The sequence below is a fragment of the Panthera leo genome, chromosome F3 (genome assembly GCF_018350215.1).
Source record: "Panthera leo isolate Ple1 chromosome F3, P.leo_Ple1_pat1.1, whole genome shotgun sequence".
NCBI classification, from domain to species: Eukaryota; Metazoa; Chordata; class Mammalia; order Carnivora; family Felidae; genus Panthera; species Panthera leo.
Window position 1 is genome coordinate 22,380,205 of NC_056696.1, and position 16,911 is coordinate 22,397,115.

At 34.3% G+C, this 16,911-nt stretch overlaps 2 protein-coding genes across 2 annotated transcripts in view; one reads left to right on the top strand and one right to left on the bottom strand.

Annotated features, from left to right (window-relative positions):
* Positions 1–16,911, bottom strand: part of ODR4 (odr-4 GPCR localization factor homolog) — an 80,080-nt gene that overhangs the window by 17,794 nt on the left and 45,375 nt on the right. The gene's annotated exons all lie outside the window — the stretch shown is intronic.
* Positions 147–12,801, top strand: PDC (phosducin). Its single transcript, XM_042926065.1, has 4 exons — positions 147–263; positions 6,174–6,258; positions 10,373–10,524; positions 11,970–12,801. Exons 2-4 carry the CDS (start codon positions 6,198–6,200, stop codon positions 12,492–12,494), a joined length of 738 nt encoding a protein of 245 aa, XP_042781999.1. The 5' UTR covers positions 147–263; positions 6,174–6,197; the 3' UTR covers positions 12,495–12,801.

Here is a 16,911-nt window from a genome sequence, read left to right on the forward strand (position 1 = left end):
TTACAAATGGCAAGATTTCATTCTTTGTTATGCCTGAATATTCTACATTCTATTGTAGTTAGTACAGACACCAATACTTTCCTTAGGGCATCAGTGCACCCCAGAAACTGGCCAAGGAAATAACTGGCATTTATATTATTTGGCATGCAGGGGCTTCCTGCCCTATATTTTTATAGAGCCTTCTATGTTATCTCAGGAATATGGGTCTAGAAGCAGGGAAAGAACTAGTGAAGAATCCAAAAAAATGGACAAGTTAATCCTAGGTATGCCTCATTGCACTAATTGTAATTCTTAGACGATAGTTGGTGAATCCTGAGAAATCAAGAGGCTGCAAGGCTTCAGAAATTAAGGAAAAGGCAGGCTAGGCAGACTCAGAAATAACAGCCAGCATCTACATAATTTAGATAATTTGTCACAAAACAGAACCAGGGGCTATGGACTGAATTGTGCCCCCCACAATTCATGTTGATGACCTAACTCTAACTGTGATGGTATTTTGAGATACTAATTAGTAAGGAAGGAAGGAATGGTTAAATGAGGGCACAAGGGTAGGGCCTTGATCCATAGATTTAGTGTCTTTACAAGAGGGGACACCAGAGAACTCAATCTCTACACCATGCAAGAACACAGAGTAGTGGCTGTTTGCAAGCCAGGAAGAGAAGCTTCACCAGAAAGCCCTGCCAAACCTTGATCTGGGACTCCTGGCCTACAAAACTGTGAGAAAATAAATTTCTGCCCCAGAAGACTATAGTATTTTGTTAAAATAGCCTGAGCAGACTAAGATACCAGGAAGTTATGTTTATGTGATTTCTGACAAATTGAAAAGAGGCAGACAGTTTGAAAGACTGAAGTGTTAGTTTTCAAATATATGCCACACATTGAGAAGATTTGGGGAGCTACATAATAATAGCACTAAGAAGCAAACAGACATAATTTTAGAAATTGATCTTAAAGACTGTTGTTTCAATTACATTTAAAAATTCAAATACCATTCTTTGGAGTATACAGTTAATTCTTAAGCGGTTGATATGAATCCCATGAGTGAAATATCACTTGGCTGCCCAAATCTCCATACAAAGCTAAGTATAATGTTTCCATAACTTTGCATTTTCTAGTTTCAGTTTGATACAGAACTGACATATTATTGCATATTACACTTGCTTTTATTTACTTATACTATTTATTTATTTATGCTGTTACACTCAGCATAAATCAGTGAGGTTTAATGCAAAACAGAGACATTTATCATTCAGGTAACTACTATCTCAAGGAATTTAGGGACATGGTAGCTTATTGATCGATTATTTTTCATATTCTCATCTTGGTTTTAATGCTTCTATAAAAAATTAGGCTGATTTATTTGGTTAATTCATTCATTCCTTTTAGCATTTTATTGAGGTAATGAAAGAACAGAAAAAAATGAGGATTTTTGAGGTTTGAGAGTCAGACAAATTCAGATTGAACCCTGGCTCTATCTACTGCTACGAGCTCTGTGAGCTTTGGCAAGTCACGGAATCTCCTGAAACCTGAGAATCCATGTCTGAAAAATGAAGATAATAATTTTTTGAGAATTAAAAATAGTATCTATAAAGTATCTAGCACATAGTGGTTTCTTTTAAAAATGACTGCTGTAGGGGCACCTGGGTGGCTCAGTGGGTTGAGTGTCTGACTTCGGCTCAGGTCATGATCTTTCAGTCTGTGAGTTCAAGCCCTGCATTGGGCTCTGTGCTGACAGCTCAGAGCCTGGAGCCTCCTTCAGATTCCGTGTCTCCTTCTCTCTCTGCCCTCACCCCCCTCCACTCTCTGCCTCTGCCTCTGTCTCTCTCAAAAATAAACAACATTAAAAAAATTTTTTTAAATGGCTGCTGTAACTTATGGAGTATTTATAACATGTGAAACAATTATAAGACAAAAACAAGTAAAAAACTTGTTCCTGTCCTCAAAAAAGCTTACAGTAGTGGAGGAAAAGGAATGTAAAAATAAGTCCTAAAAAAATTGTTGTGGATGCTAGGAGAGAAGTCAATCTAGAGCATAGTGGGGAGATGACTCTAGTTTTTGCAAATCTACCAGCAAACTACAATGTTAGTATTGAAGGCAAAGCTCTTCTTCAGAACACTGAGAATGTACAAGTCAATTGCAAACTAGATAGTCTGATTAGATCAGGTCAATATATTTAAAATGATTAACAGATGTCATCATCACAGTATCATGTGAACAAGGATAATGATAATAATGAAATAGTTTAGGGGTAGATTTGGGGTTTTTAAAGAGTTTTTTAAACTAATGTCTAAGAATTTTACTCACTTCCTTTCTATTCTAGATCATCACTATGGGAGGTGTTAGAGTTTTAAGAGCAAAGTGTGAGAAATGTTATTCCCTATCAGCCATTATTTTAAATTACTGTTAAAATCCTACACTAAGAGGAAAATAAAACCCAAACCTGGTAAAATTATATTTTAAACTATAGGTCTCATTAACATGTATATATGTCTAAAATCAAAAGGGAACAACATTACAGATTTTTATAATACATAAGATGGAAAATACAGTAACTGCTGAACCACAGCAAATTTTGGGATGGAAGCACTTTTCTGTCTTCTCGCCCTATTTTATCACCAATTTGCAATCACACACAGATGAGCTGATTAATACCCAAAGTCTTGTAAACATCCTATTGTTATTTTAAAACCTTTAACCCAGAGCAGACATGGAATTTTTTAACCACTAAGAATACCACTGCAAACCAAATGCTGATCATATGTTTTAAATGATTGTTGTACTGTATTACAAACATAAAATACATATTTTTATTTTATTTTACAGACTCACATAACACTCACTATGTGTCTGGATCTAAGCACCTTCCAAATACTAATTCAATTAATTTTAGGATAAAATTTTGAAAAAGATAAGTTATTTGAGAAAATCAGAAAACACCAGAGTGAGGTGATGACAGGGAATATTATTAATAGGAGTATAGATCAAAAACATCAATAAGTTAATTATACTGGACTTGTGTCTCCTCTACAGAATCTTCAAGCAGTGTCAGCAAATATGTTTCAATATGTTTCTTTCAATTTGTATCTGTTGACTGGTTTCCCTAGTAGTAAATAGTAGTAAATTTTATCAATCTTTGTACTCTAACTCAAGTGAAGGCATTAGGTAAAGATGGGCTCTGATTTTTACTAAATAGACAACCTAGCTGACTTAGGTCTTAGTGTTTGTAAGTGTCATATTGGAAGAGTTTTGTTCTTCATGTAATTCAGAGCCTATGGAAATGCCGGCCACATAGTCTATTCTTAAAATATACTAATTGAATCAATGAATCAAGTTTTCCCCAAGTAATGGGATTATCTTTTCAGTAAACAAATTGGCAAAAGTCTTTTTGGAAAATGAATTTTTTTTTTTTACTGGATTTCTAACTAGGTTGGCAAGAGGCAAGCCAAGAAGCAAGTTATGCTTCTTTTTCTTCAACATTTGAAATAAAAATTATCTTTAGATAGTCTTAATGTACTTATTGTGTATTTATTGTATTTACCGTGAATCGTAGTTACCCCAAATTAGCTCTATACTTCTGCGGGCGGTGGGGGGAAGTCTGGTTGAGTGTCTTCTTCTCTAGGGACTAAAGAACTATTGAAGTTATCAAAAAGTTTCTATTACTTTGTTGTGAAGTGTTCTTTTGAAGCAAACTAATAAATATTCATTTTTTAAATGCAAAAATTATTTTTAAGTAATTGCAATAAGTAATTAAGTAGCTTAGTGTTTATGTAGCTTTAATGTTTATTTATATTTGAGAGAGAACGAGAGAGAGAGAGAGAGAGAGAGAGAGAGAGTGAGCAAGCAGGGAAGGGGCAGAGAGACAGAGACAGAATCTGAAGCAGGCTCCAGGCTCTGAGCTGTCAGTACAGAGCCCAACACAGGGCTTAAACTCACAAACTGTGAGATCATGATCTGAGTAGAAGTCAGACGCTTAACCAATTGAGCCAACCAGACACCCTTAAGTAGCTTTTTAAATATAATGCTTATTTGTTTGTTTGTTTACTTTAAAGTAAGCTGTACACCCAATGTGGGGCTCGAATTCACCACCCTGAGATCAAGAGTTGTATGCTCTACTGACTGAGCCAGCCAGGTGTCCCTTAAGTAGCTTGTTTTAACCAACGTTTATTTATTTCCATTTTCCTTTATTCTTTTTAATTACTAAATCCATCGAATTTTAATATTTTGATTACATCTATAGTTACATAAATATTGTGTAATAAATTGGTGTTCCCTTGATAGCTTTTTTTTAAGTGACTCAAACCATTTATTTTGCTTATATTCCCCCTTTTACATGAACATGAGAAAGACACATGATTTAAAATCCATATCTACAGTCTCCAAGAGCTCTCGACAGCCTTTGCTTAAAAGGCTTTTCTTGTTCAAATGGATAAAATCAAATTGGCAAAGACCTTTGACATCCAGTGATTCTCAGTAAGGACTACAATGATAGAAACAATACAATTATGGGGCGCCTGGATGGCTCAGTCAGTTAAGCGTCTGACTTCCGCTCGGGTCATGGTCTCAGGGTCCTGAGTTCAAGCCCCACATCTGGCTCTGTGCTGACAGCTTGGAGCCTGGAGCCTGTTTCGGATTCTGTGTCTCCCTCTTTCTCTCTCCTCCCCAGCTCATGCTCTGTCTCTCTCTTCTCAAAAATAAATAAACGTTAAAACAAATTAAAAAAAAAAAAGAAACAATAAAATTATGAGACCACAAAATTATGTTAGGAGCAGAAGTCAAACCAAATAAGGAATCCAGACAAAGAGTTCTGGTTTACCATTCCATGACTTAGGAAAGCACCAAACAAATCAAATCCAAGCATAATCAATAAAATCAATAAAAAAGTAAGATGGGAATAAAAGCATAAGTTGGATGATATCATTGCTTAAAAATGGCTTTGAAAGAAAGAGGCAAACAGGAGAAGGTAGAGGAAGAAAAAGTACAAAAGATGGTATACCCACTGTTAGTAAATCCTCCCTCACTTAGAAATTTCAAAAAAGTCACATCTATATGGACCCGCAGGGAATGTGTTAGTATGTATAATAGAGTTTTCCAGATGTTGGAAAGATAACTAAGTACATAAGTTGGATTTGATGTGAACAAAGAATAAATATGTTCTATATAATGACATCAAAGAGTTTCCCATGAATAAAACTTCATGTACTTTTGGTAGATATTGTGACATATTTTATTTAGTCAAAATTCTATAGGCATAGTGACTAATTGTTATCTGCTTGTTGGGTGATTTCACCAAAACTTGCTTGATGGTCTGGAGAGATGTTATGGAATTAGTTTTTGAACAGCACTGTTTCTTAGATCATTATTCGTTAATGCCAGTTCAGAAGTTGGATTTGTCAAACCATATTGACAAAATGACTCTACTTCCGTATGTTAACTTCCATAAGAGTGTAATGACTTAAAATTTAGCTCTACAATTGAATCTAGGTTCAAATTTTTGCTCTACCACTTACTATGCAATCATGGACAAGTAACTTAAACTCCCTGTCCTTCAGCTTCCTCAGTTGTAAAATGACATTAACAATTATCTCCGCCACATATGGCTATGTGAGAATTAAATGATTTTTGACACATAAAGTAATTGGAACAATGTCTGCACATAGTATTCATAGTAAGTTTATAATTATTATTAATTTTAAAAGTGTTGTTATATAAAATGTTGGGATATAATTGTATGATATTTGGTAACAAAATAAAAAACTATGTAATAAATAATGTTCACTAAGTACATAGATTTATGTACTGAAGGCTCTTTAAGTAAAAACAAACTATGAATTATGTAAAATATTTAGGTCAAAATATCTTTAATAACATAAACATTACATTGATGTCCTTTTACAAGGCAGACAGAAACATACTGAACACTTTATCACTTAGTGATAACATTTAGCCTACTGTGGAACTTGGCAGCAGGAGAATAATAGAATCTCATATATATATATATATTTTTTTTTTCAGATTCAAAAAATTAAAATTAAAAACTCTACCTTTGGTCTACTATTGTTTACAACCGCAAAGAAAGTTCATAGTGGGAGAAGTTAGGAAAGAGCTTAATTATACTGTACATAGAAAGGTATATGTATACATATATAATCATTACTTCTTTGTTCATACTATAGATTATATCAAATCTAATCCCTAAAATGGAAGAAGCCAAAAGCCAAAGTTTGGAGGAAGACTTTGAAGGACAGGCTACCCATACAGGTAAGCAAATCTAGAAGAAAATAATAATTATTAAATTAAAGTTAAATCTGGAGATCTCTAATGTTCTTATTGCCACTATTCAGTATGAAATTTAAGTAATATATTTGAATGGTTTCATGGAATCATCTAAAAATATTTGAGTGGAAAAATGAATGTGAAGTCAAATACTCTTAAGCAGTTTTATTTAGATGTCAAAGAATGAGAAAAACATTTATTATTGAGAATTTCTTACTGCCCAACTATTATAAGACCTTTCTATGTACAGTATAATTAAGCTCCTTCCTCTCTAATTTCTCTCACTATGAACTTTCTTTGCAATTGCAAACAATAGTAGACCAAAAGGTAGAGTTTTTAATTTTAATTTTTTGAATCTGAAAATATAAAGAAATGATAAAACATTCTTAAATTAAATGCATTTCAGTATTCCTCCAGAAAACATTGACTTCAATTCATTTCACCCAGAGCCTGTTTTCCTAATATGTTAAATTGTACACGACTGTGTATATGCCTCTACTAAGAGTTTAAAAGTCAAATAGCATGGTTCAAGTTTAAAAGTTCAGTTTGTAGGGGCATCTGGGTGGTTCAGTCAGTTAAGTATCCAACTCTTGATTTCTGGTCAGGTCATGATCTCATGGTCATGCCCTGTGTCGGGCTCTGCGTTGAGTGTGTGGCCTGTTTAGGATTTTCTCTCTCCCTCTCAGAAAAAAAAAGATGTTTGTACCTCTTAAGCCTCTTCACTTATTTTGTAAACCCTAAAGTAATATAATATTATTGTCAACTATACTTCAGTTAAATATAATATTAAATTATATTATAAATTATATTAATAAATGTACATATATAAATATAAATATATATAACAAATTATAAATTATATTAAATATAATATAAATATACTGTCAATTAAAAAAATAAATAACATCTTAAAAATAAGTAAAAATAACAGTTTAGGGTTTTTTAAAAACTCTTTTGACTCTTATTAAATTAATACTTTCCTCTTTTAATAATATGAAATGGAGCCTTTAAATTTAGAAAGAAGGTTGAATGAATTCACATGAGTACTTTAAAAAAAATTATTTATTTTGAGAGAGAGAGAGAGAGAGAGAGAGAGAGAGCACAAGTGGGGAGGGGCAGAGAAAAGGAGAGACAGAATCCCAAGCGGGCTCCACACCATCAGCGCCTGATGCAGCGCTCCAACTTACTAACAGTGAGATCATGATCTGAGCCGAAATCAAGAGTCGGATGTTTAACCGACTTAGCCACCCAGGAGCCCCAAATTCACATGAGTACTTAACAAAATGCATGGGAATTCATTTTATAATGACACTGTGAAGAATACCTTTCTAATTATGGCACAGAACCAAGAAACCATAAAAGAAGATTGATAAATTCAGCTATAAAAATGAGAAGGGAGAGAGGGAGAGAGGAAAGATGGAAGGAAGGAAGGAAGGAAGGAAGGAAGGAAGGAAGGAAGGAAGGAAGGAAAGAAGGGAGGGAGGGAGGGAGGGAGGAAGGAAAGAAGGCACCAATGAACAAACAGAGGGAGGGAGGAGAGGAAGGGAGAAAGGGAAGAAAGAATGTCTGCTGTCTGATAAGTCATTAGTAGCAAATTCCAAAAAGCATTTAACAAATTGGGGGAAACCAGCTGTAATTCAATTGACAAAGAGTTAATTTCCTAATATATACTGAAAGCTCTTACAAATCAGTAAGAAAAAAAAGCAACAATCAAATGGAGAAATGAGCAAAAGATAGGTCAATTAAAACAACAACAACAACAACGACAACAGCACTGGGGCACCTGGGTGGCTCAGTTGGTTAAACACCTGTCTCTTGGTTTCCACTCAGGTCATGATCTCACAGTTTGTGAGTTCAAGCCCCACATGGGCTTTGTGCTAACAGCATAGAGCCTGCTTGGGATTCTATGTCCTTGTCCCTTGCCCCTCCCCTGCTTGCTCTCTACCTCTGTGTCTCAAAACTTAAAAAGTAAACATTTTAAAAATAGCACTTATGGGGCACCTGGGTGGTGCAGTTCATTAAGCTCTTGGTTTCCGCTCAGGTCATGATCTCACGGTTCGTGGGTTCGAGCCTGCATCAGGCTCGTCAGAATCTGCTTCAGATTCTGTGTCTCCTTCTCTCTCTGTCCCTTCCCTGCTCGGACTCTGTCTCTCTCTGTCTGTCAAAAATAAATAAATGTTTAAAAAAAATTTAAATAGCACTTATGAAATTAGTACTATTGTGAGATACATTTTTTTCATACAGTTTGTAAAAGTAAAAAGTTTAATAACACACTTTGGAAAGAGGCATACTCAATATTACTGGTAGGAGTGTAAATTGGCACAACTTCCTTAAAAGTAGTATAGCAGTATCAAAATTAGAAATGTATATGCTTTTAGGGGCGCCTGGGTGGCTCAGTTGGTTGAGCATCTGGCTTCAGCTCAGGTTATGATCTCACAGTTTGTGAGTTCGAGCCCCACATCAGGCTCTGTGCTGACAGCTTAGAGCCTGGAGCCTGCTTCCAATTCTGTGTCTCCCTCTCTCTCTGCTCCTCCCCCGCTCATGCTGTCTCTCTGTCTCCTTCAAAAATAAATAAAAACATTTAAAAACATTAAAAAAAAAAAGAAATGTATATGCCTTTTGACCAAGCAATTTTACTACAATAACCTATAGACAGAATTGCATGGATAGAAAAAAAAAAAATGTATGTGCAAGGTTCTTCATTCAGAATCATATATCATAGAAAAAATGTGGAAGCAACAATATACATCAATAAGAAACTACTTAAGCAATTTAACATCTACACAATGGAATGCCATGCCCCCATTTTTTTAAAAAAGAGAAGATCCTCTTTATGTATGTATATGAAAAAATTTCTGAGATATATTATGAATTTAAAAAAGCAAGGTGAGAAAAAGTATGTATAATATACTACCACCTGTAAAAATAATGAGAGAAAAAGATGCCCTTTTCTGCACATATAAACACATGCTATACACATGCATATTTTGCATAGACAGAAAACATATCTAGAAGATGAAGACTATACAAGTAAACAGAACACAGTGATTGACTGAATATAATTTTTAATAGAAGTAACTTTATATTAAAAGTACATATTGTATATTATGTATATGTATATTTATTTTATTATTTTTTGAGAGAGAGAAAGGGAGAGAGAGAGAGAGAGAGAGAGAGAGAGAGAAAGCAGGGGAGGGGCAGAGGGGGAGGTAGAGAGAGACCTGAACTGAAATCAAGAGACAGACACTCAACTGACTGAGCCACCCAGACATCCCAATATATTATATAAATTTAAAAATTATTAGAAATGTGGGGGAGAAAGCGAGTATATCCACATATATAATACAATATTAAAAGTATAGATAGGGCTAATCTTTAGTGAAGGATATTTAAAACTCCATCTTTTCAAGAATTTAGACCTTCCAAACACTGTTATTATTTATCACGGCTACTAAACATCTGAATTCCAGTTGGATCATCCTTGATTTTATTAATTTTTCCTAAATCTTCAAATCCCAGATTTTCTACATTTGTAAAAGGTTCTTAAAATCTTAAAAGGAACTGGATGATTATGTAATAATTTTCTTAAAGCCATTTTGGTTATGTTAATTGAGATCAGGCTACTCTCACTGGTTGTCTTGTATGTGCTATTATTATTGTTGTTTTCTGGATCTTTATATCATTTCAATTTATTTCCCTAATAATCCAAGTATCCTTTGTTAATAGTGGGTGCCAATTTTAGTTTATTGCTGAAGCTTCCTTATTAATAAAAGTGCCATTTTTCTAGTTTCTCTCTACATTCTAATTTCTAACAAATTTACCCTCAAATTTGCCAATAGTTCAAAGTGTATAATTTGTATTTTCATTGATGTAGATGTTTCAGAAAAATTCTTAGCCATAACCCATTTAACAAGATTAATTTGGGAAAACATTTTTATGAGCGGGGCAGTCAAAAATTTCTAGCCAAAACAAGATGTTTGTTTCCGATGCAGAAGATGACAAGTCTATTCCCATGGCAATATTTAATACAAATTTAAGTTGTATAAATAGTCGTTTTGAAAATAAAAAGGAAAACAATTTGTTTTTTATTTTATTTCAGGACCCAAAGGAGTAATAAATGATTGGAGAAAGTTTAAATTAGAGAGTGAAGACAGTGATTCAGTTCCACCAAGCAAGAAGGAGATTCTCAGACAAATGTCTTCTCCTCAGAGTAGAGATAACAAAGACTCAAAAGAAAGATTCAGCAGAAAGGTAAGGAGAAATCAATAATAAATAACTTACAATGTTTTTAGTCAAAATTACTTGAAAGAATCACTTTAGAGATATTATAAAATAGATATATTTCAAAAATATATATTATAGTATTTATATTGGCAAAAAAACAGGAAATGAAGTGAATGCCTGTGAAGATATTCCATATTTAAAAATGTATAGCAGCTATTAAAAGAATTAGTTATAAATACATGAGCTGACTTACAGGCAGTTCTATAATATGAGAAAGCAAGATACAGAGTATGGTAAATTATACAATCCCATTCTCTAGAGCAATGGGGAAAAAAACCACATCACTGAATATATTTTTATGCTTATATGATTATATGAACATGTGTGTAAAAAAGTAGGGAAAGACACTCACCAACTTGACGATATTGGTTAGTTGGAAGGATGGGATTGGTTGAGAGATCTCAACTTCCTTTTTCCAAGTAGGAGAAAGAAGATAAGCAGAATAAACCACTTTTTTTTTTAAGGTATCATGATTTTTTTAAAGCAGCATTAACAAAAAATCACAGTAATTTACTTGTCATATAATGTGTATTTCCATGTGATATGTTAAAAGATGATCTCTAAAATGTTAATGGAGATAAACTCAGAATATTAGAGTGAGGAAATTTCACTATTTCTTCCTTCCTTCCTTTAGCTTTTAGGCCATTTTTGAATCCTTATAATTAGCATGCATTATCTATATAACAATAACAATAATAATCATATTAATTAAAAACCCATAAAGTGATTTCCATTGTGGAATAAATCACCTTATGGATTATTATCTCTAAACCAGTGTATACCATTCATTATATATTAATTCTCAACAGACTGCATCAGAAACATAAAGGCATTTTTGAGTGACACATTTAGATTGTGTGTCTATACCTTTTTATTTTTTATGAAAGCCACTCCAGGGTAGAACTTGCTGGGATTTTTTTACCCAAAGTGATGGGTAGTTCAGCGGCACATTTCTTACTGGTGATCGTCTCGTGTCTCCACAGCAATATTTAGGCATGCTCTAATCATGAAATAGTTATGAGCTCCTATTATATGCCAGATACTACAGCAGATAGTGAAGAGTGATGAATGAGACAAAATTCCTGCCCCATGGGACCTATCAGTTATAAAAACTATTATTAAATAAATAAATAAACAACACAATCTCAGGTAGTGTTTATTGCTATGAAGAAAAATAAACCAATATAATAAATAGAGAGCATAGGGTGGGCATTCTGTTAGGTGGTGTAGTCAAAGAAGGTGACATTTGAACAAAGACTAAAAGTGGGCAAGGAGAAGGCCTTCACACCACGAGTGAGGTAGGATGAGGGGGAGAAAATAGCACATGCAAACTTTGAGTCTATATGCTTTTGTGTCTAAAGCATATAAATTCTGACTGAATGATCTCTGTCATTTCTTGTGTTTATTCCTAGATGAGCATTCAAGAATATGAACTAATCCACCGGGACAAAGAAGATGAAAATTGCCTTCGTAAATACCGGAGACAGTGTATGCAGGATATGCACCAGAAGCTGAGTTTTGGGCCTAGATATGGGTTTGTGTATGAGCTGGAAACTGGGGAGCAATTCCTGGAAACTATTGAAAAGGAGCAGAAAATCACCACAATTGTTGTTCACATTTATGAAGATGGCATTAAGGGCTGTGATGCTCTAAACAGTAGCTTTACATGCCTTGCAGTTGAATACCCTATGGTCAAGTTTTGTAAAATAAAAGCTTCTAATACAGGTGCTAGGGACCGCTTTTCCTCAGATGTACTCCCCACACTGCTTGTCTACAAAGGTGGGGAACTCATAAGCAATTTTATTAGTGTTTCTGAACAGTTTGCAGAAGAATTTTTTGCTGGGGATGTGGAGTCTTTCCTAAATGAATATGGGTTACTACCTGAAAGAGAGATACATGCCCTAGATCAGACCAACATGGAGGAAGATATTGAATAAAGAGTCACTATGTCAACATCTCATATTTCTCCTTTACAAGTTGAGCATTGATTTTCATAGTATCCATATTCCTTTAGAGAACACCAAGTATGGCCATGGCTATTTTAATTTGTGGGAAAAAAAACATGTACACTAAAAGTATTTACTTAGCATTTCTTAGTTACTTAAATGCATAGAAGTCTTTACTATAAAACATTGTAGTGTTCAGCCACATGCTTATAGACAAAGAGAATATGAATAATGTGACAGTTTTCAAAATCCCTTTCAAATTATGTGTTGGCTTTTTTACTCCTTGTTTTTTCCTCAGTGTTATTATTTGGGTTTTCAAATTACACTATCAATTATAATTTTTCTAGTGTGATAAGAATAAAGTCTCACAAGGAAATAAGTTTTCTTTTTGAAGCCTTTTCTTTCTTGAGTATTACATTATCAAGGTCCTAAAAACATTATATAACCCAAAATACAAAAAAAAAAAATCATTAAGATACACACACACACACACACACACACATATAAACTTAGAAACATTGTGTCACATTAAAGTTGCAAAAAAAAGTAGTATTTCTTTTAAATACAACTGCAGAAGCTAACCTTATTTAGGAAAAAAGGCAGAGTAGTAGCAAAGTCTTTTTATTCTACAGACAAAAAATTATCTAGTAGTGATAATAATTACAACTATACAGATATCATTTTTTAATTTTTATTTTTATGGGCCAGCATTTTATATGTATAACATCTAATCCTTTTTAAATTTTTTAATGTTTATTTAATTTTGAGAGAGAGAGAGAGAGAGAGAGAGACAGAGCATGAGTGGAGGAGGGGCAGAGAGAGAGGGACAGAATCCCAAGCCGGCTCCAGGCTCTAAGCTGTCAGCACAGAGCCAGTTGAGAGGCCCAAACCCACGAACTGTGAGATCATGACCTGAGTTTAACCGAATGAGCCACCTAGGCATCCCCTAATTCTTTTTTTAAACGTTTATTTGTTCATTTATTTTGAGAGAGAGAACACGTGCATGTGCGTGAGCAGGGGAGGGGAGGAGAGAGAGAAAGATAGAGAGAAAGAATCCCAAGCAGTCTCCATGCTGTCAGCAAGGAGCCCAATGCAGGGCTTGATCCCATAAACCGGGAGATCATGACCTGAATCGAAATCAAGAGTCAGATGCTTATCCAACTGAGCCACCTAGGAGCCCCTATAATGTCTAATTCTTAACCACAATTCCACAAGTAGATAGTATTATTCGACTTTAAAAATGATGAAACTGAAGTTCAGAGATCTATTTCTCTTGAAAACACTTGCAAAACTCTCCTCCTACACAAACAAATGGAAATGCAAAATAAAATATAATTTGAAAAATGTTTTTAAATGCATGAATGAACTGAGCAAGAAGATAAAAGAAACTTCTAGGGATCTGAATCACTGTAGGAAATAATGGTGAGTGAGAGCTGAAGCACTAAGGCCCATATATGAAGACATAGTGCTTGATAAATCATCAAAAATTGGCTCCCTGTAGGAAGTGTGCTTAAAACAGTTTTGCCTATTTTCCCCTGGTGGACCAATGTTCAAATCAGACTTTGTCACAAGTTCTAGTCTCCAGTTTCCTAAATGAAGACTTTATACATTCTCATTCCTTAAGCCTTTTATAGATTTTCTTCCTACTTCAAGCACTTCACCTTCCTCATATTTCACTGAGAAAATAGAATTTATCAGACGAGCCCTACTTCACCTTTCCATCACCAATCTACAATGTGCACCTGCATGTAAACACTGTTTCCACTGACGTTATAACGCAAGTGTCCATGCAGCTGAGACTCATGACTAAACTGAGCAGTAGAGCCAACCTTCTCACCCATTTTTCTCCTGCAAGTGTTTTCCCTTTCATTTCATCATGTTTCACCCTTTCTCTTTGTCATACTATTCATATTGGCTTGTAAATAAATTTTAAAATTGCCCACTATGTAAAATATACCTAACTATAATTTAAAATTTCCAGCTATTCCTCAGTTCCCTGCTTTCCTATACAGTCATATCTCTCAAAAGAACTATCTACAGCCACTATCTTTGTCTTCATTTCCATTTTTTTTTCATCCCACTCCCATCCAGCCTTTGTCTCAAACACTCTAATTACAGTTGAAGTCATATTGTCAAATTTAGTGGGCAATTCTTATTCCCTATTTTATTCTATCTCTTAATAAGCATATGTCAGAGCTGCTCACCTCCCCTCTTTTTGAGTCACTTCTTTCGGCTTCTTTCAAAATACACTGTTTGTTTGCTTTCTATCCTACTGACTATTTCATTTAAGTATGAATAGTCTTCTTTGCCAAACACTCATCCAAGGTAGCCCCCTTCTGTCCATAGTCTTAAATATCACCTTACATTCAGATCACTTTCAAATTCACATTTCTACTTTCACCTCTCTCCTAGACTACGAAACCCTGTGTCTCAACTGGAGAAAGAGAATAAAGGAGAAAAAGAATGGGAAAGAAAAAGAAGGCCTGTAATTGTTGTAGATATTGGTGATACAAATATGGGTAATATAGAATTCCTAGCTATGGCCAGCATACATTGACAAGTCCTTAACATATAGTCATTGCAATTGGTAGTTTCTTTTAATGAACCTAAAATTCCATCTTCTATTCCTCTTTGTAAATTGGGAAAGGCATTTTAAATATCCTCTGGCCTGTTTCTAAGTTGGTGAATTCTAGACATATCACAAGGAGGAAAAGTTCTAGGAGAGATACATGCAGGGCAATTGCATATAAAATAAGAAACAAAAAAAAAATAGTCCAACTGTTTTCTCCTATCAAACAATTGCTGACAAATTTGTTAATCCTTTATGGAGTTCTCTGCTAGGGAATTAATGGACTCAAAAAGCCATAGAAACAAACAAACAAACAGGATCTTCATATGAGATATTAATAATGAAAAAACTCCTTAGTGGAATGTCTCTTTAGATTGACATTAATTCCATGAGCTGGAAGTAAATACTTAAAAAGATGATGACAAGGCAGTAAGGAATGATAGTCAAATGGATATCTTTAAAGAGAACAATATTTTAAGAATGTAAGTTCTCAATCGCTAGTCTTTAACTACAATGTGATACAGCTTTGTAGGGCAGGGGTAGAAAAGCATAGCTAAGCAGTGAAAAAAGTTTCATCTATTAAAAAGAAGAATAAAAAGGAGTGCTTTGAAAGCTTCCTTCAATGAAAGCTTTACTCTTGTATCAACTGTGCATTTAAAATAGAGAACTAGCAAGCTTAAGCAGGACTGAACCCAGGAATGTATTTAACCCATAATTGCCAAAACAAAAGTAACTAGGTGGCACCTTTGTAGGGAGTAAGTGATGATAGCAACCATTCTCAAAATAAGCACTTGGTGACTAATGGATGCCAGAATGCAGCTTTGATGGTAACACTCATCAGAAAGAGTCGGACAAAAGGCAGGATTTGACTAGAATATCTGAAACCCGCTGCTGCAGAAATCCTGGATTACAAACTCCCCTCATGTAAACACTCATTCCGCTATTATGTTTGGCAGGAGAAGAGATCATTTTTGTCTCAGCAAAAGAATGAAGTTTAAATGTAAAGGTCTAAAATGCTGTAACATGCCTCATAACAAACCACCCAAATAATAAGGGGAATAGCCTTGGAAGAACCAAGAGTGTCAGTTGCAAAGTAATATTAAAATAAGAGAAATATTTTAGGGAACAGCAAAATTATCTTAGTAAGTGAGAAGCTTATTCATTCATTCGTTCATGAAATATTTATGGATGAGCTGCAATGTGCCATGTAGTGTTCCTGACCTTAAGGAGCTTACAGTAGAGAAAGGAGACATTTAAACAAGCAATAGGTAATGCCTGCATCTATATCCATGTATATATTAGTAATGGTGGTTAATAGCCTGAGCACTGGTGCCAGACTACCTGGTTAATTCAGTGATCTTGAGTAAGTTAGTTAACCTCTCTGTACCTATTTCCTCATCTGTCAAATAAGGATAATCATAGCACATCCTCACTGGACTGTGAGGAAAAAGTGAATAAATCATGTAAACAAACTACTTAGAACAGTGCCTGTTACATAGGTATTACTCAAGTGTTATTATTATTATTATTATTATTATTATTATTATCATTATTACTATTACTAACAGATACTTATGAAGTATAATGGTACATACAGTACATAGATACAACCTCTGAAAGATATGCTCATGTAAATAGAAGCTAATTTACGAAGATGGTGGGATGCAATTCATCTATCCCAAACACCTCACACACATTCCTGCATATAAGGACCTTATTAAAAATTCTAAATATTTGAATTGAATGAGAGATCTCCCCAAAAATTGTCATTTCAAGTTGACTGAGGATACCATGATAAATATAAGTTAAATTATTTCTAAAAACAAAAGTGTGAAATAA